The sequence below is a fragment of the Pleurodeles waltl genome, chromosome 10 (assembly GCF_031143425.1).
Source record: "Pleurodeles waltl isolate 20211129_DDA chromosome 10, aPleWal1.hap1.20221129, whole genome shotgun sequence".
Lineage (NCBI taxonomy): Eukaryota > Metazoa > Chordata > Amphibia > Caudata > Salamandridae > Pleurodeles > Pleurodeles waltl.
In genome coordinates, this window is record NC_090449.1 from 314,794,742 (window position 1) to 314,816,224 (window position 21,483).

The following is a 21,483-nucleotide window of genomic DNA, read 5'->3' on the forward strand; positions in this document are numbered from 1 at the left end:
TTTTTCGGGGCCGAAACCTCTCGGCGTCGATCTTCTTCGGTGCCGCTGTCTCGGCGTCGAGCCGTGTCTACACCGGTATCTCGGTGTCGATGCTTGTCTTCAGCACTTTCTCGGTCCCGAGAAGGCTGCGTGCCGGTGTCTCGACCGGAGTCGGACGATCTCGGCACTGTATGGGCCTTTTTCGGTGCCGACGGTCGGTCACCGAATTTATGGGTCGAGCCATGGCCTGATGGCAGTGGCGTCCCCTGGGCCTTGTAAATCTTCTTTTGAGTGGTTTTCGACGTCCTACTCACGGTTTGTGTATCGTCGAATCCTTCGGAGTCCGATTCTTGGATCGAAAAGGATCCCTCCTCTTCTTGTTCCTCGAACTCCCGGTGGGCTGTCGGCGCGGACGCCATCTGAAGTCTTCTGGCTCGACGGTCTCGGAGAGTTTTTCGGGACCAGAACGCAAGACAGGCCTCGCAGGTGTCTTCGCTGTGCTCAGGTGACAGGCACAGGTTGCAGACCAAGTGTTGGTCTGTATGGGGGTATTTATTGTGGCATTTGGGACAGAAACGGAACGGGGTCCGTTCCATCGGCGTTCTTCTGCACGCGGTCGGGCCGACCAGGCCCCGACAGGGGATCGAAAAAATTACCCCGAAGGGCACCGGAGCTCTTCGATCTTAGACGCGGTGTTGAATCTAACTACGCCGACCCCGAACGCAACAATACCGACGAAAACCTTCTGAAATTAGCTATTTTTCCGTTCCGAAACTCGGAGCGACAGGAACACGTCCGAACCCGATGGCGGAAAAAAAACAATCGAAGATGGAGTCGACGCCCATGCGCAATGGAGACAAAAGGAGGAGTCACTCGGTCCCGTGACTCGAAAGACTTCTTCGAAGAAAAACAACTTGTAACACTCCGGCCCAACACCAGATGGCGAGCTATTGCAAAACATGCGTATCTACAGCGACAGATGCCATCGAACTTAATATTATATCATGGAATGTTGCAGGAATCAAGTCAAAGTTGGACGACCCGGACTGGGTAAGCCTTGTTAATAAACAAGATATCTGTCTTTTTCAGGAAACTTGGTCTGCAGAACAGCTATCCATACAAGGCTTTACAACCTATTTTTTGGCTGCACAACCTCCCTCTGGTGGCTTTGGAAGACAGATAGGAGGGTTAATGATTCTATTGAATAATAGGCTAGAATGTGACCACTCCATGATAAAGATTAATTCCTATGATCTGCTGGGTGTCCAACTCATATTCCGACCTGGATTCAGGATGATAGTTCTGAATACTTATGCAAGATCCGTTCTCCGTGGGTCAGAATCAATGGTTCTCACCCAGCTGACGGACTATATAGAGCTTCTGGACCCTTCAGATCTTCTGATTATAGCAGGTGATTTTAATTGTTCTTTTGTGTTGGACAACACCATCAGCAATCTGACTACTGAGGAGGACGAATATTGGGGTATTCCCCAATCTAAGGAAACAGCGTTTTTGCCCACTTCCCGTGTTGCATCTCAGTTGTCTTCCCTTTGTCTGAAATATGGCCTGAGAGAATGTAACGGCCGCACTAAATCTGACTCAGAGCGAGCCATCACTTTCAAGCGAGGGCTTTCCTTTAGTACTATTGATTATATTCTGGTGGATATTAGGCTATGGTCAAGTTCACTGGACATGGAAATCTTACCTCGCTTGGATAGCGATCATAATCCTCTGTGCCTTGTACTGACCAACCATGCATTTTTAAGAGTCCAGCAAACTACGATCACTAACGTCCCACTCCCTTATTTGAATCATAGACGTTCTCGGGTCTGCTGGCCAAAGGTGGAATCCAACCCGTATTTGATTGGGGAAATATATTCATTTTTTTTTAAACTCTTCGCAGATTATGAGGAACAAGAAGCCTCTGATATTCCCATTATGGTTATCCACAATGAATTGGTGGATTCCCTACAGGGTATCTTCTATAGGGAAATCCCTTCCAAATCGAGACCTGTTGACACCCCTCGTAGGGATTGGTATAATCAGGATTGTGTGCGAGCAAGATCTAATCTAAATGAGGCTGTAAAAAACTCTACCCAAGTGGCCGTTAAAGAGGCCCGACGTAGGTATGTTAATGCCCTGAAACAAGCAAAAAAAGACTGGGATAATGAGATATGGCAGAAGCTGCTTGCAGCAGTCAAATACAAAGATGATAGTTCCTTCTGGCGGCTGTTGACCTCTAGTTCGAAAAGGGACAATGATGACATTGGTATGTACATACAGCCCGAAAGATGGGTGTCCTATTTTTCTGGAATTTATGCTCTGCCTGCACCACAATCTCTGGAGGACCCTGGATATGATGAGTGTTGGGCTGTTAACAAGACCACAACTGAGAGCATTGTTTTTACTTTAGCCGAAACAACAGCTGCAATTAATTCTTTGAGGCCAGCCAAAGCCCCTGGTCCAGATAAGATCCCAGGGGACCTGTTCAAATCAGAACCAAAGATATGGGCATGGTACATCAATGTATTGTCTAATGCCATAGCAGCTGGTAGCCCTATTCCAGATTCCTGGCGAGGCGCAGAAATAATACCGATTCACAAAAAGGGTGATGTAGGTTCACATGCAAATTATCGACCAATGAGCCTAATTGATATTCTTCAGAAGACGTTTGCTAAGCAGGTCCTAGATAGGCTTACCGATTGGATTCAAGACAACCAAATTTTATCCCCCTTACAGGCCGGTTTTTGGCCTAAAACTAACACCATGGACCAAGTCCTCAGGCTGTCATTACTATTTTGGAAGTATGTCACCCTATCTAAGCAAAAACTTTATGTTGCTTTCGTAGATCTAAGATCTGCATTTGATTTAGTCCCAAGAGAGAAACTATGGGGAGTATTAAATAAAATCGGTATCCCAGGAAATCTAGTGCATTTGATCCAAAGATTACATGAAAAAACATTTGCACAAGTCAGATGGGGTAAGCAGGGGGAACTCACCGACAAAATAGATATTAAGAGAGGAGTACGCCAGGGCTGTGTTCTTGCCCCAACGCTATTTACATTGTTTATCAACGAGGTGGTGCAAGTCGTTACCAACTGCCAAAATGATGCTCCATCCTTGAACAACCATAAAATTCCAATTTTGCTATTTGCTGATGATTCCCTCCTGATCTCCAGAACCCCTATGGGTCTCCAGGTACTTGTGGATAAGTTTAGTTTGTTTTGTGGCGACTATGGCCTTGAACTCAACCATAGCAAAACTAAATTTATGACCCTGGGTTGTGGCCCCACTAAGAGATATTCAATTTTCCATAATGGTACCCCCCCTAGGTATGGTAAGCTCCATAGATTATTTGGGGGTGAGAATTAGCAACAATCTGCATTGGGGGGCCCAAATTGAAAAAAGTTCAGCTATTCTGGCGCAGAGATCTGGGGCCATTTTACGCTTTCACAAATCTACTTCTGAGAGAGTGATTACTCCAACTATTAAAATTTACCAAGCAAAGGCACAGAGCGCTGCGGTCTACGGGTCTGAAATTTGGGGGTCCTCGAACACTGGCAAGCTTGCAGTGGGGGAAAACAACTTTGTAAGGTCGACTCTGGCCTGTCCTCGCAATACCCCACTGCTGCCTATGTTCTGGGACCTTGGCCTTTCACGCATCTCTGATGTAATTGCCCTACGACCATTGCTATTCTGGGTCCGTGTATGGACCACCCCAGAGCTATCCACATACAAGGAGTCTATTCAAGACATTCTAGACAGACCAAATTTACTTACCATTCCCTGGTTTAGCCACATCTCAAAATGGTTCCACAGATTGTGTCTTAGTGAGTTTTGGAGTCATCCAGAAAGTATAAGGAAGGATCAGAAGAATCATTTAAAAATTGTTTACTGGATATATGTCAGGGAAAACTACTTGCTGTGTTCAACACACGGCAGATTGACTTCACAATTTTTTGATTTTAAATGGTACCCGTATCTGGAACCATTTATGGATACAATTCTTGACCCATTAAGTAAGAGTCTATATATTCAGTTCAGATATGGCTGTCTGCCTCTTAAATCCTATGGCAGCACATGGAGTGCGACCGCAAGTCCTGATACTTGTCCGAGTTGTAATCAAATTTCTGAATCTATTGTACATTTTATGTTTATATGCCCTGTTTATTTGATTGCGCGACGGAAGTGGTTACGACCTGTGTGCAGTAATATGGGGGTAAGACATTGTATTGTTGCCTTAAGGATCATGATGAGGGAAACTTCTCTCCCTCTATCCTGTGTGGTTAGTAAGTATATTGTAGCTGCTTGGCATATACGTACTAAATTTCTGGGGAAATAATGATGATGAGGACCAAAAAAAAAAAAAAAAAAAAAAAAAACAAGTGTTTTAGTTGCCAACTTTTAACTATACACATAGACTGAAACAAAACCCTTTGTCTATTTAAATGTTAGGTATTAGGGGGTTAGGTGCTTTTTTTAAGGAAAATAATTTTATGTGTTTTAAGGCTGAAATATATGTTTTTATCTTATTCTTATTCTTTTTAACCTAATTTATATTTCCTTTTTCATTCAATTGTTGGTTGTTTTGCTTTTATGGTTGAAAGTAACCGAATAAAGCTATGTATTGGAAGAGTGGTAGCAACAGTATGAGCACTGCGAAAGAGTGTGAGGAGTTTTGGTATGGATTCATTAGATTTCTGTACTTGCAGACCACATAAAGCTGCAAAGGCTGTTATTGTCGACGAGAGCAGATAGTGACTGAGGTTCAGAGGTTTTTATGGAGTTTTGCTGGTCAGATCTCTAGAGGTGCCCGATTCCTCTAGTTCCCAGAATTAACTAGCCCAGCTGCTCCAGGCAATCTTCATCCTAAACAACCAGAAGGCTCCAATACTTTTCACAGTGCTTTGAAAGGAATCAAAGTCAAAAGAAGACCAACAACGTATCCGTGGTTGATCTTGGAACCACATTACATTCCAGATTGTGATGTTACTTTCGTCAGAGAACGGGCACCACACATGTTTGAGGAAACGGACTGGCATGAGTCATCAGTTACTGGGCTACCCATCACTGAAATAGCTCTAATGGTTCTCAAGCGGCGTGGATGCAAGCATTAGCTTTTACTGGTATTGTTAAAACCCCTGTTTGATTAACATTGTTCTAATATACGCTAAAAGCTGCGCCTCCGTGATTGGCGATGTTGTACATTAAATTCTATTTATTCCTGTTTCTTTGCAGCTTTATTACAAATTTAGGCCCCCGCATGGCTACACAGAGTGTAAGTTCCAGAGAATCCGTCCTGCCAATGAGATGCGTGATCACTCAAAAAGAAGAGACGTCTGCTGCTGCTCCTCATACGGTTGATGCCCTGATGACAGCTTTGTCCACAGAGCCCCAAGCCCCGTCCACTAAGGGTGACCACAGCTAATGATTCAGGAATTTCAGAAAGATATAAATCCCTCTGTCAAGGTTTTGCAACATCCTTAACAGAGCTGGATATTTTTGAAAAAAGTGGAAACCCAAGTTGACTTTATCGAAACAATGGTGGTGGAGTGAGCTCTTTAGTATGCCAAACTAGCAGACAGAGTCACTATTTGAACAGCATCAATGAAGCACGCTAGACAAGATCAATGATGGCAAAAATAAATCACAAAGGCACAATCTTCCCATAGGAGGAATTAATCCAAACGTCTCATTACTGATTTTTAGCAATGTGTTCACAGACTGTTCGGGAAAGTGAGGCATGGACAAGATGACTCTGAAATGTATGCTACGTCACACACAGCGTGTTTTCACCAGAGATGCAACATCCCAGGACTAGTAGACACTCTTTTTAAATACATCTATAGATGGAAAAAGCAGTAGAACTCTGGGTTCAAGCTGAGCTTAGTGCCACAACGTTTGTAAGTGGCTCAGGTGTTACAGAATCTAGGATTACGTTTTTCATTTAGTTTATTAAGACCCCTAAACTAACTATAAACTACTTATGTCTGTTTCCATAGGGGATACTGGGTTTCCTGATGTGAAAAGATGTACTTAGGCAGGTCAAATAAATCTTACTGTGGACCGACCATGTGCAACTTATAGGAAACTTTGGTGACGTATTGAACAATAACATAGTAACATGCCAGTGTTCCTTTGGCAAACTTAGTTTATTTGTCCCCGAGACACTGCAAAGAGATGGGTCTGCTCCTTGACTCTTCAATTACAACGCTATACTACTGAACAAAGACAACTTCCAGAAGTGGCATCACTTACTTACATTTCCCTCTGTCGCCTAAAAAGAGTAATTCCAACTTCTCTCCTAGGGTTAAGGATTATGTGTTTAACAGATGGGCATATAATAAACTGCCCCTCTCAAGGGACTTATTCTTGGGGGTGACCTGAGAAACATTGACACATGCATGGAGTATTTTCAGCGGACCACCACTAAGAGGTATTGAATTCCACAACATCAACATTAGAACAGCCTGGACAGAGTGCAGGAAGGCAATATCAGTGGTGAAACAGCTATCGCTAAAATGATCCTATATGGATGTGTTAAATAGAACTAAGGCTCCACTGAAACACAATTAAACACCAAGCTTGGACGGAGAACAGGGTATTGAAATTCCAGAAGAAATATAGGTCGACATTTGGTCAAGGGCGACAACATCCTAAAATGGTTCTAGTACAAGACAAAGGATTCTAAAATCAAAATTAACATCATGTAGGTGAATGCAATATTTGGAAGTTGGAATATTTGCGGAAGAAGATGCAACGAAGTAGGAAATATATTCGTATGTGGTGGTCACAGGTACACTCATAACGTTTAACCCTCTAGAGGTGCTACTGGGTGATGTTAATATGTATACCTTATCCTTAGCCCCAGTGAGACTGATCAGCCCCCTGTGTTTAGTCGGTTGCCTCCCGATATGCTAGATACAGAAGACACCCAGAATACCACCTACGCCATTATGGATAGCAAGAGTTTGGAATATACTTGATAGCTATTGTCTTTGATAAAATGGGTAAACATAAAAAGATCTAGACCCCATTTGTACTTCTGTAAAACAGTTGGCGTCAGAGGGTCTGCGTCCTCCACTTGCAACAGATATGTTGAAGACGGCCGGGGTCTGCAGATTAGATTCCCTTATGGATTTTCTCAATGGTGTATTCCATTCCAGTGCCAGATTACAGTCCACGGGCATTCATAATTGTGGGTGTCCCATCATATTCCCCAGCTGTATGCAGTGCTGCATACGATTACTCTTATAACTGTTTACACCTCATGGAGGGTCTAATCCCGTACCAAACAAAATCTAATTAATATTCTTTAAAAATAATTGGGAGTTTAGGTGAAATATGGAAAGTTGGAATAGGACTGAATAAATGATTAAGAACAAGGTGACAAGAAGAAAGGCATTCAAAGTCTTGAAAGAAGAAAGGGTGATTTGGTAAAGGTATGTAATCTGAGACAGACTTTTTCGTCACTGTTTTCTCACACAGAAATCACTTGTAGGATTTGTGACTATGGGGGATGGGCCAAGATACAACACAGCGGTCAATGTGGCGCGGCAAGAACATGTTGCAGTAATGAAAATAATATAAATGGTGTCTAGGGAACGTGGAATGGTATGACGATTTGGTAGGAAGACAGCACTTCCATAGTTATATGCCATATGAGTTTCAGGGTTTGAAGACTGTTGCTTAATTTACTTACACTTTCTAATAAAGGCAAGTTATGTTTTGAAAAGGAGTTTTGGAACATTACGTACAAGATGTGATCCGAATGGGATAATTATTTGATGGTCAGTTACAGCGTGCCGGCTGATCAGTGTGGGACTGAAGATGCTTTGTTGATCTTTTTTAACAATGATCCAACTGAATAGTGTAAATGAAAATGATTATCGATTTCAACCTCTACAGCTATGGAAGCTTTGCATAGCTGATGTTTTTGCTTTTGTTAGAGTATACCTACTGGAAATGGCGAACAAATGTTACAGGTCACTTTTGGGACATTCACTAACCTCAGTTTAGACGGTATGAAGGTGATGCTATAGAAGGTGAGGAATTTGATGACTAGTTAACTGGACCTTCAATTATTAATGCTGTGCTATTTTCTCAGCACCTCTCCACACATTCCTCTGACAACCAATACAAAACTAAGTGTGTTCACACATGTTCGGGAAATAGGAATGCATATATTCTTGCTTACTCACTGTGGAGATCCATAAGGACTCACCCGTGTTTTCCAGCGATGACTGTGCTGCCAACCGCTGGTTCAGGAGGGTGTAAGTATTCTTGATGCCCATCACTTCCTTTTCTATCGCTGCCGGACTGAAGGCAGCTGATGCTGAATCAATCTTAGAAGTTCATCAAGGAAACATTTTATTCCACTGGACAGCCTAACACAGCTAACACATGCCTTACTCATCTTTCCACCTTATACATCCCCATATGTCCGAGCTTCTTCAATTTATTATCATTTGTTTTTAAATACAGAGACACAACAACATTTTAGCAGAAACTAATTAAAGCCTCAAGAACACATGAATATTTTCAGCAGATTAAACACCCTCTTCTTTAGTCTGGAGCAGGGCCCTTACCAGATTACTGGAGGAGTGCCAGTGTATGTAAAAGGAAGAGGGATGAGTGTGAGTGACGGCATGGGGCATATTAAGTGTGTATGTAGGAGGCTTTTTAAATCTATAATTAACTTAGATTGGTGAAGATATGGGTGTATGTGGGTGGAAGGGTGTCAAGCAGAGTTTAAGTAGAAGCTGATTATTTATATTCAATGAAAAAACCAAAGGTTAGGGATAAGTTATAGTTAGAAAACCTTTATTTATCCTTTCTATACAAACCCAATTTAAACTAAACAAAGTTTAGAAATCCTACAGTTATAGTTATAACTTACATTTATAATATTTTATGAGCACCAAATTATTGTAACTTGCGCACCTGCGTACAGACGGTTGACAACTCGCTAGCCACACAACATCAACTGTAACTCGCAACTCTACCATGCAGTATTTGAAAGGGTATACTGAGACCTTATAGTTAAGTTCACCTATTACCCACAAAAAACCATTGAAATTCAGGTGTTATGCTTATAGTTATACTTTTGTTGAGAAACTATAAATTGTGGCCTAAAGATACTTAACAGCGCAAATTGTAGTTTCTTCAGATAACTAGTGCACTGCTTTTGAAAATGTCATGAAGATTAGTTAGACGGCGCCAAAGTTAATCGCAAAACAAAAAATGCTTGGTCTATGGGAAAGGTTAGTCCTAACTACATTTACCTACTGGATATATATATATATATAAAACCAAAGGTTACCAGGAAGTTATAGTTACTTGTTTTACTCACACAAAACCATAAAAATTCAGCAGTTGCAGTTATTCTTATAGTTGCACTTACATTAACAAACTATATCTCCTGGGCTAAGGAATACGTTACCTACACCGCAAGCAACGGTTCATGGCATATAGTTCTGTAGATTCATATGCACTGCTTACTCGTGCCATCTAGTGTTGGGTCCGAATGTGTGCAGGTTGTTTTTCTTCTAAGAAAGTCTTTAGAGTCTTTGTGATACTGCGCATGGACATCGACTCCACTGTTAAATTGTTTTCTCGCATGAGGGTTAGAATGGAGTATAGAGGGAGTGTAAATGTGACAAAGAGTAGAATAAACTGTAAGGCCTCAGGTTTCTGGGGAGAAGGGTTGGTGTATGTGAAGCTACAGCACTACATGCCACAAACTGATGATTACAGGGTAACTAATATTCCCTACTAGGTATGTGTGGCTGTAGATGCACACGCTCTGCACAGACTGTATAACAGTCCCCCTCAGAAGTGGTGACCAACCTGTGGGTTTGAAAAAAAATTAAGAGGCACTGCATGACATTGGCTTGCTCGGGTGCTAAAACATTCACACAATAATGTTTGGTGAAGGTGTGTGGTGTGGACCATGTAGCTGCTTTAAATATGTCAGGTACGGGAATGTTTCCCAGGAAAGCCATGGATGCTTCTTTTTCCTAGTAGAGTGCACTATGGGAGGAGAAGGTAAAGGTTTTTTGTCTTTAGCATAACAAGTTTGAATTAATTTTACTACCCATCTGGCTATGCCCGATTTGGATATAGGGTTGCCTTTATGTGGAATGCAATAAAAATTTGTGTAGTTTTCCTGTAAGTTTTAGTTCTATGGATATAGAACACAAGGGCTCTTTGAACATCTAATGTATGAAGAACTCTTTCCGCAACAGGATCTGGTTATGGGAAAAAACTGGTAACCCAGTCGATTGCTAGAGGTGAAATTGAGAAACCACTTTAAGAAGAAATTTCAGGTTGGTGCGGAGAACCATTCTGTCTCTATGTAGTTGGAAGAAAGGTTCTTCCAAGGTTAAAGCCTAGAGCTCACTAACAGGTCTAAGTGAAGTGATGCAGCCTACAATGCCACCTTCCAAGGAAGGAATTGAAGGGGGCATGAGTATAGGTTCAAATGGAGGGCCCATGAGTCTTGTGAGAACTACACTGAGGTTCAATGAAAGTGCAGGAGGAACCTGTGGTGGAATATCTCTCGAGTCCCTCCATGAAGGCTCTAATCACAGGGACCTTGAACAAAGTAATATGTTGCCTATTTTGGAAATATTCAGCCACTGCATCAAGATGTAATCTTAGAGATGTGAACGCTAATCCAGCTTTTTGTAAGTGAATCACGTGGCAGGCAATATCTTGTACAGTGGCTTTGAAAGGGTCGATTTGTTTTGAGTGACTGCAGCAGACAAAACATTTCCACTTTGCTGCATAGGAAGCTCTAGTGGTAGGTCTACGTCTTTCTTTAAGAATGCACACACATTCTGCTGGCAAATTAAGGTAACCAAACTCTATGACATCAGGAGCCCAATTGCTAGGTTGAGAGTTTGGAGATTTAGGTGCCCGATTTCTCCATGGTTCTAAGTGAGAAGGTCTAGCCTGTTGCAGAGTTTCTCCTGGGGAACTACGGAGATGTCCAGTAGTGCTGTGAACCAGGGTTGAGGAGCACAGGTAGGAGCTACTAGGATCATTGCAAGAGGTCTACCTGAGCTTACAAACCAGAAATGAAAGGAGAGAGAGAAGGAAAAGCATAGGCAAATATCCCTGACCAACTCATCCATAGTGTGTTGCTCTTGGAAAGTGGGTGTGGAACCTGGAGGCAAAGAATAGGCATTTTGCATTTTCTGCCATTTCGAAAAGGTCTACTTGAGGCAACCCCCATCTGTGGAAGTAGCATGTGTGGGTGGAGTTCCAATTCGTTGACTTGTTGCCGCATTCCACTTAGCAGGTCTGCAAAGTTGTTGTGCATGCCTGGGAGATACTCTGCTATCAGGTGAATTTGTGATCAGAGCCCATTTCCAGATGGTCTATGATAGTTGTGAAAGTTGGAAAGACCCTGCCCCCACTCTGTTTTTGTAGATACTAAAAAGCTTTTAAGGCTAGGTAAACAGCTTGAAGTTCAAAAAAGTTTATATTGTGACACTGGTGTTTGGTGTCCGATATACCCTGTATTGTGAGATCTTTCAGATGTGCACCCCATCCTGTGAGTGCGGCATCTGTTGTGAGAGTTATGTGGGTAACAGTGTCCTGAAGAAGCCGCCCCTTCAACATGCTGTTCGGATTCCACACTACCAAAAGTATAAGTTTGGCTATCTAACAACACTAGATTGTGTAAGTGACCCTGTGACTGAGACCATTGACGAGATAAACATTCCTGCAACTGACGCACATGTAGGTGGGCATTGGGTACTACAGTAAAATAGGAGGCCATCATACCTGGAAGACGCATGAATGTCTACACTGTTATCTGCTGATTTGGTTGAAATTCTGGTATTAGGGCCTGACAATTGTGACCTCGTGAGGAATTGGGATAGGCTAGCCCAATTTGTGTGTTCAGAATTGCTCTTACATATGGTTTTATCTGTAAAGGTTGTAAATAGGATTTGGGAACACTGATTGTGAATCCCAGGTTGTGAAGCAGGTCTATTGTTACCCGAGTATACTGGTGACACTGTTGATGGGCATGGCTTTGATAAGCCAATCGTCCAGGTAGTGAAACATGTATATTTTGTCTGTGAAGATGGCCCTCTACTATCACGAGACACTTGGTGAAAATCTGTGGTGCAGTTGTGACCCCAAATGGAAGGACTTTGAACTGGTAGTGCTTCCTGTCCACCATAAACCTGAGACACTTGCGATGGGCTAGGTCAGGGTTCTGCAAAGTCGGTCTTGGAGAGCTGGGACCATGCCAGATTTTTTGCATATCCATATTTAGAAAAATGTAGATTTCGGAAACATCTTTTTTCTAAATGTGGATATGCTAAAAACCTGGCATGGACCAGGCTCTCCAGGACCGACTTTGCAGAACCCTGGGCTAGGTGTATTGGTATGTGAAAACATGCGCCTTTTAGATCTAGTGTAGTAATAAAGTCGCTCTGTTTGAATAGTGGAATCATGTCTTGCAAAGTGACCATGTGAAAATGCTCTGCAAGAATATATTCATTCAGTGGCCTTCGATCTAGGATTTGCCCCTGAGAACCATCCTTTTTTTGTATCTGGAAGTACAGAGAGTATGTTCCTCGACCTTGGTGTTGGAGAGGGACAGGTTCTATTGCTCCTTTGAGAAGGAGAGCCTGGATCGCCTGCCTGAGTAATGTTTGATGTTCTATTGAAAGCCGAGGAGCATTACGTGGAATGTTGGGAGGTGAGGTAATAAGCTCCAGACAATAACCATGTTGGATAATAGCCAACACCCACTGGTCTGTTATCGCTTGCCAGACAGGTGAGGTATAATCAGGGGGGAGTGGGGAGAAAGTCACTGTTTGTTGGTAGCGGTGGCACCACGTAGGGAAGCTCTTTTGCCTCTACTCTTGGTGTTGTTTTCTATATAAGAGCCCCTACAGTTGAATTTAGTGGGGGAGTACTGGCTCTGACCATGCTGGTATGAGGTGGCCTCTGCAAAAGCTGGAATGGAGAAAACAGCTGCTAAATGTAGGAGTTTGTAGGGCCCCCATAGACTTTTCCATTTCAGTAGCTGTCTATTTTTTTCTAGGGCCACACTGACTTTGGGGCCGAAAAGATGCTCTTTGTCGAAAGAAGCATTAAAAAAATTCTGCTGGATTTCATGCTTGAAGCCTGAAATATGCAGCCAGCGTTTTGTCTAAGGAGGACACTAGTGTTAATACTCCTGGCTACAGTGTCAGCAGAGGCAAAGGCATGTCGTACCGATGTAATGAATATCAGTTTGTGCTCTGCGATTAGTTCTGTTCCCCTTTTCCTGTGCTCATCTGGCAGATGATGGAGGAACTCCTCCATCGCATCTCAGAGATCACGGTCCCATCTACCTAAGAGAACATTGGGTTGCAGACTGAGCTGCAACCCTTTTCCCCACTGCGTCAAATCTTTTACTTTTCTTGTCAGGCGGCGGATATCACCAGACGTTTGGGAGTTGGCCATTTTTCTGGCACTGGTGACCACTAAGGAATCAGGGGAACTTGCCTTCTGATGTTGACAGGGTCTGAGGATTAATTTTTCTTGTAGACCCGGAAGTAATTATACGAGCCCTAGAGCCCTAAATGGGTCCCTGAATATGACTTCCGTGTGGCATAGCATCCCCTTGAGCACAGGCATATACTGTGGGCCCCTGTGTGTGGAGGATAGTGTCTCAAATAGGAAATCCTCTTCCAGAGGTTCCCTATGAAGTTGAACATCATGAAATGTAGGTGCCCTACCTATGAGCTCCCGGTAGGTAGTGGAGTCATAAGGAGGTGATGGCGTGCAGGGTACAAGACCGGGTCCGTGTCCCCTAGAGGGTCAACATCATAAGATTACCACAGGTCAGAGTTTGGTGGTACATGAAAAGTGTCATCCTCAGTTTCAGGGGGACTGATACCATCATCAGGGGATCCCTGAGGTGAGGCATCTAAGGAACCTGTGTTAGACTGCGGTGAAGATGGCATGTCTGATAGTGGTGGTGGTGGAAGTGTTGGTGGCAGCAGAGGTGGTAAAGATGGTGGAGGAGGCAAAGGATTGGTGGATTTGTCTATTTTTTTTTAACTTTCAGTGGAAAAAGGACATCCAAAGCCTCTTGAAAATTGATTTTTGGAAGATGGTGGCAGAGCACGCGGAGGCTTGGCTACTACTATCTTTCCAGTTTTGAGTTGGATCTGGATCTGTTGCTGCCAAGAGTCCAGTGTATCTTGTAGTTTGTTGAGAACAGGCTCCACTCTTGCCTCAATAGTCTTTATGGGTGTCGACTTCAAACATTTTGGATGGAGTCGATGCCCATGAGCAGTATCACTGAGATGGAGGAGTCACTCTACCTAGGGCCTCGAAAGACTTTCTTCGAAGAAAAACAACCTGCACACATCAGGACAATACTAGATGGCAGGCTTATGCAGAGCATGTTTATCTACTGCCACAAGATGCCTTGAACAGTTACTTTATGGTACGAGTTATAGTTTCTTCAGATAAGTATAACTAGAAGTGTAACTATAACTGCTTAATTCCTATGGTTTCATGTGTGTAAAACATCAACATAACTAAAACATCCCTGTAACCTTCATTTCTTTCAAAGAATTTGTAAGTTTTTTTAATGTTAAAAAATATATGATTACCATACATTAACTCAACCGCCGCTATATATATATATATATATATATATATATATATATATATATATATATATATATATATATACCTATATATATATATATACCTATATATATATATATATATATATATATATATATATATATATATATATACCTATATATATAACCTCGTGTTGCCACTAGGTAGTTCTAGTTAGAGAAAAATGGGGGGCCCAAAAACACTTTTTCCCCATTCATTTTTCCATAGGGATTTTGAACAGCGATAGCGACAAAACTACCAGATGGAATTACACAAAATTTGGCAGAAAGGTAGGTCCTAGTCCGACCATATTTTTGTTTTGATGTTAATTGGTTCAGTAGTTTTTGAGGAATTAACAGGAAAATACATTTGTATTTATAGGGACGCGGATCTGTCGTGACTCCGACACGGAGGGTCGCAAATCCGCGAGCCACACTAAGGAGTGCGATTGGCTAGCTGCAAGCTTATTTTAGAAAGCTGACGCCGCCGTTGTATTTACCGGCAACGGTCCTGGGGGATGGATTTATGGGAAAAAAACAATAAAGGGGTCAGAGTAGAGGTTCTCTGACCCCATAAATGGAATGAAAAGGTTGCTGACAGATTAATTATGAATTTAAATTGGTGAAAACACCTTTTTTTCCCATGTTCGTGAAGTCGCAACTCCGTCGCAGTCCTCAGCGCAGCCCCCACATAGCATTGCAATGGAGTCGCAAACACTGAAATATAAGGAAAGAAAATATATAAACAAAATAATTGTTACACATTCTGTAACAGTCACTCAGACACTCACTCATGTAGTCACAGACACACTGTGACCATCATGCAGCCACACACAAACCCACGTAGGCACTAATGGACCTACTCACAGACCCACTCATACACCCAGTCACGGACCCAGTTAGACACTTATGTACTCACAGAGATCTACTCAGGGGCTCAGGCACCCACTCACAGGCCCAATCAGACCCTCAGTCACCCCCTCACGGACCCATTGTGAAACTCATTCACCTAATCACAGACCCAAACATGTATGCACCCACTAACAGACCCACTCAGAGACTCAAGCACCAACTCACAGACCCACTTAGACAGACACCTGTGCACCCACTCACAGTCCCAGTCACACCCTCACGCACCCATTCACAGACCCACGCAGTTACGCATTTACTCACATACCCACTCAAACTCACACACCACCTCACAGACTCACTAACACCCTCATACACCCACTCACAGACCCGCGAACACACTGACGCACATACTAAAACACTGATGTACGCACTCTCACACCCACTCTCATCCCCAGACACACCCTCTCACACCCAGAGAGGCTGCGGCCAACTACAGCCGCACACTGTCAAAGGGCCATGCACAACGAGGGGGTTGGGTGGTTAGGAGGTGGGCCGCAGGGTCTAGCTACAGGCCAGGTCTTGTAGGCAACCTCCACTGCGCATGGACAAAGGCCGTGCATGAGGCATAGTTGGGTGCTTATAGGGGGTTAGCCTCAGGATGTGGTCAACTGCCGCCGCACACAGATGGATTAACGCAATGAAAAGTTAAAAAAACATAGAAATTTATTGACAAAACCTAAGATTACACGGACATTATAGTTAGGAAATAAAATTTTAAAAAACAAAGGCTACAGGGACGTTATAGTTAGGCTAACATTTTAAACATATGAAACTATAGAAATTCACCAGTTATATTTACAGTTACTTCAAGTAACTATAATTCATGCCGTATGGTAACTATAACTCGCACCCTCACCATGCACTGCTAATTACCCCACAAATTCCGCCACAAATTACGGCACTCATGACCTCTTTGATAACATCAATGTAATATTTGCTGTAACATTCTGGACAAAAAAACTGGGCATGGTGGGGGCTCAAGTTATAATTACTTGAGGTAACTATAATTGGTGAATTTCTTGGTTTCGTAAGTTTAAAATGTGAGTCTATCGCGTTCCTCTAACCTTTGGTTTTTTAAGTGAACATAAATATATATATATATATACATATACAGGACACTAAGTGCAGGAGTCAGTGTTTAGGCCAGGCTTCACCAATTAGTAGTTTGTGAGCTATTGATAGCTCTTCAACTGCATATAAGTAGTTTTGCTGTGGCCACTCTAATCTAAAAAAAAATTGGAAGCTTTTACCTGGCTGAATTAATACACGTCTACCAAATTGAAAAACATATATTTGAGTTTATTTTCAGAACTCACGAGCTGATGTTCGGAGAATAATGGCTGACATTCCAAAATACATTCAAAGCTGATATTTCAGTGATAAATCATGCATCACTGGGGAGACATTACGAATATTATTACCTTAGTGCCAGGTCATTGCAGCTATGACTGTTATGTAGTACCCAGGTGTAGGCATTCCCCATTGCCGTTTTTATTATTACTCCTGGCAACCCTGCCTAACGAAACAACGTGATCATTGCTGATGTTCTTCCATATGCCAACTTATGCAATCTTATCTGATGTGTCACTATCACAACACAAATAATATTGGTAGCACAACAGGATTTTCACTTAACAGACATAAGCAGCTCCTACTTCAGAAAAGTTTGGAAACACCCTGTTTAGGCCAAGAAAAAGGATACGGTAGTCTCCAACTTCTGTATGAATTGGGTCTCGGAAACAGCACATGGGTTACTTTGCTGGAGAAGAATCTTTTCCCACAGTCTGAAAACATAAAAAATGCAATACCAATAAAAATATAAAAATGAGTTCATCTTCTATGAAGCACATTTGAGATCATGCATGTTTTCCTAGTATAAATCTGGATACTCTTAAGAGCACTCAGTGTTGAATAGGAAAGATTGGAATGCGTCACTGAACATGCTGCAATATCGTTATTGCATGAGGAATGATCCTTTTGTAATAAAGGGGGGGTGCTATGTTTTGAAGTACATTGCTGCTAGAAATGGGGTTTCTGGTTGGTTGGGGTATGCACCTCAGCCAGCCATAACCCACCACTCTAGTCAGGGCGAGTCAGTTACACACCCAAGATAACCCCTGCTCACATACTTGGTAGCTTGGCACAAGCAGTCAGTCTTATCCCAGAGGCAATGTGTAAAGCGTTTTCACAACCCACACAAATGACACAATAAAAACACCACAAAGGAAACACAACACCAAGTTATATGAAAATAAACTGTATTGCATAGTACATCATTTGACCAAACACAACATATATGGGTAATACCCTGCTACACAAGCAATCGTCAGAACATTACTCAGGTTACTAGTACTCTGCGAAAATAAGCATTAGTCAGGTAAACATATAGGCTACTGGTATTCTGCAGCACAAGCAGAAGTCAGGTGGTCATCATCACCAAAAAAGCACAAGTCAGAATAAGCATATTATCAAGAGTGCTAGACATCAGCATGAGCGCACATAAAATGAAACATTCCCATGAGAGCCCATAAAAAGGAAACATTCCCCTATGGCATGTCATAGAGCATTACTCTCCCGAACACAGGTCACCATTGTTACCAACAATGCATCTGGCTTAGCAAACACATTATTAGAGATGCCAAGACACCATCATGAATGCCAAATAAGACACATCTCCATGCTGTCCTTTTCATAACACAATATCCCCCCCAATACAGGTAAGATGGATCCTGAAAAGCCAGTCCAACCAGCAAGGCATAACAATATAACTACTTACAACATAACCCTCTGCATACGTAATGAGGAGGATAATACCATGGGGAAGGCAACAGGTACAGGGAGCCTCAGAAGCACCTTCCCCACAAAGGTTGCAGCGAGTCTGCGCCTCCTCTCCGCAACTGAAACACACCCTTTCCTAATCCAGGCGCTCAGGCACTCCTATTATGTAGGATACGGTATTCCCTCTGTGCAGGACAAGTGCCTCCCAAAAATAAATGCCCCCACTAAGGGCAGCAGGGCAGAAACATGACTGCAACAGTGGCAAGGAGGCCTTGCAGGGTCCTCCCTGTGGGACAGGGTATTCAGGCAGCCGCTCATGTCACCGCGGGCCGGATGCCCTCAGCTCCCTTGTCCCCGCTAGTGCAGCTGATCTGGTGGGCGAAAGTACCCCCACACTTCCCCTGTCGTCATGGAGGGTCCTCGCCAGGTCCCCTTCTCATGGGCAGGAGAAGCGACACATAGCCGCCTGCGTCCTCGTGGGGCCGCTGACTCCTAGGTTTGGAATCCTGGCAGGGAAAGGACGGTTGGCGAGGGTTCCCTCCGGCCCTGCTGTCGGATCAAGGAGAACAGGTCCCCTCTCCTCCTGTGGGAGACAGGTAATGCTCACACTCAAGCACGCATCTCAGCCCAGCAGCTGTCCACAGCCACACAGTGCACCTGCTCTCTCTGCAGTTCTAGTCGGGGAATTGGCTTACCTGAGCCTCGGCGTTGATGGCCCACTAGTTGCACACTGCAGGGCAAGTGCGGTGTAGTGCGATCATACGCCCATCCCTGATGGCAGGAGTGAATGCCTGCTTGTGTTCCCAGGGCACAACACAGAGTGCGCTCAACTGTGCTGGGTTCAGAGGTTGCAGACGGCTCCTCTGCGTTTCTCTGGCATCCACGGTGGGCGGGCTCCCAGCCACAAGGCACGGGGGCGTTTCCTACACCCAGCGGGGATGCACTAAAGAGAGGGGAAAAAAAGGAACACAAATGAGTAGGATGAAGTGCTCCACATGTGTTGCGATGAAAGAAGGGAATGCTCTCCTTCGCTGTGACCAGTAAGGCTGGTGCACTCTAGTTGGAAGTCTCAAAGCGCTCTTCACGTGCTGCAGTCTCAAGTATAGCACTCAACAAGAAAAAAAATATATAGCGCTCTCCAAACGGTAGAGTTGCAGGTTTGGACGGAGAAGGGGGTAGGAAAACAGCATCCCTTGGAGAACACTTGAGCCTAAAGCAGGGGAATTATGCAGCAGGCCAGCACACAACAGAGCCCATAGTTCCGGTGGCGGTTCCTCCTGGCAGCACCCGAGTGCCTTGGTGAAACCACAGTCAGGGAGCAGTGGCAGCATGGTAACAAGCAGACAACCGATCCGGATGAGTCCTTTGTGCCACTCAGCAGACACCAGGCCGCAGGACAAAAAAAAAAGAAGGGCAGCCCAGATGAGTCCTTTGTGAAGTCCAGTAGCCCCTCTGGCAGAGGTTCAGTCCAAGTTCCATAAGTGCTCTAAAAATGTAGGGGACAACCCCCTGTACTTATACTCATTTTGCACAGCCCCTGCAAAAGGGGAGAGGGATTCCAACCAGCACTAACCAGTTCAAGGAATGTTCCCTCTCTCTTCCAGCACTGGCTCGACATCAGTCGGGGGTAGACGAACCCTTTGTGTGAGGCCAGGGCACAGTTTTTACAAATGCAGGTGTGCCCCGCCTCTCCTTCTCCCAGCCCAGGAAGGCCATTCAGTATGCAGATGCACACTTGTGACACCTTCACCCTCCCTGTGTACGGCTGTTTGAAAAGCATGCACAAAGCCCAGCTGTCACTCTGCCCCTAACGTGGATTGGAGGCAAACTGCAAAACACCAGAGTCATAAAGACAGAGAAATACTTACTGTATAAAAGTGGCATTTCTATAATGGTAATAAAAAATCCACCTACACCAGATAGCAGCATTTCTCACTCCCATTATAACATACCACACATGCCTACGCCACCCCTCATAGATCAGACAATACCACTTAGACATATGTTAGAGCATTTCCAATGCAGTCCTATAAGAGAGGCAAGACTCACAGTAGTGAGAAACCCAATAGGCTATTTGTCACTACTAGGACATGTAGAACATGAAGAGATATATCCTACCTTTTACATACATAGCTCCCTGCCAGGAAGGCAAAAAGTTTGGGGATGACCCTGTGAAAAGGGCCAGTTCCAATAATGTTATTACTGCGAAAGGCTTCAAACATTAATTTCCTGAATCTAACATCTTTGCAAGGAGCTAGAAATGACTTAATTCCCAGTGTAAGCTCATTACTACCTACTGCTCCTCAGAAGTTAACAGGAAGCATAAACTGCCTGCCTTAGCATTGTGCAGTCTCACCCTCATAATTATGCCTCAATATGCCACTCCCAGGAACCTTTAAAATCCATTAAATATAAACCTTACAGATCCATAACTCTTCAATCTGATGATGGTAACAATACCAGACTACCGCACTCACAGTGTTTATCTAAACACCATAAAGACCCTGCCAGTACTTAATGGGTGACTATCACTCAGCATACTTTCCTTGTTCCGTGGGGGAAGAAGCAATAAAAGCAAGAGGGTTTATATTATTCATCATCACCAATATGTATGAAAATGCGCTCTAAAATCATTATATACCATAAAGGTTAACAAGCTCTTTGGGCTGAGAAAACATATTAGGGGGTATACCGCCCTTTTTGTTGTAGCAGGATACTGCCTAGTCAGGTGTGTCAGCTCCATCCTCCCAACCAGCCCAGGATGGGCCATCAGGATGTTGATGGCCCAACAGTCACACATAAGCTCTCTGTGTGTGGGTGTATAGAGGGAATGCATAAGTCCGGCTGCCACCCCACCCCAGCTGTGCATTTAAGGAACACAGTACCAATGGCAAGAAAATGCCAACTTTGTAAAAGTGGCTTTTTCAAAACAGTAATAATAAATCTGACTTTAACATTAAAGAGGATTTGTCATTACAATTTCATAGTTACTAAACATGATGGGTCTACTCCTTCTCAATCAGGAATTACAAGGTATTAAATGTAATGAGGAACCCCCCCAATGTTAGCCAATGAGAGGAGTAGGCCTCATAGTAGTCAAAAATGAATTTGAAACTTTTTCACTACCAGGACATGTAAATCTCAAAAGTTATGCCCTGCCTTTCAA

General features: G+C 43.4%; 1 protein-coding gene across 4 annotated transcripts in view; it reads right to left on the bottom strand.

The window, feature by feature from the left end:
- The window catches only part of TEDC2 (tubulin epsilon and delta complex 2), a 327,490-nt gene that overhangs the window by 133,051 nt on the left and 172,956 nt on the right, over nucleotides 1-21,483 (bottom strand). For all 4 annotated transcript variants that reach the window (XM_069210499.1, XM_069210500.1, XM_069210496.1 and 1 more), the window contains 2 exons: nucleotides 17,242-17,323; nucleotides 8,204-8,324 (listed from right to left, as the gene is read on the bottom strand). In XM_069210499.1, the coding sequence (XP_069066600.1) occupies nucleotides 8,204-8,324; nucleotides 17,242-17,323 (203 nt within the window). The remainder of the gene's footprint in view (nucleotides 1-8,203; nucleotides 8,325-17,241; nucleotides 17,324-21,483) is intronic.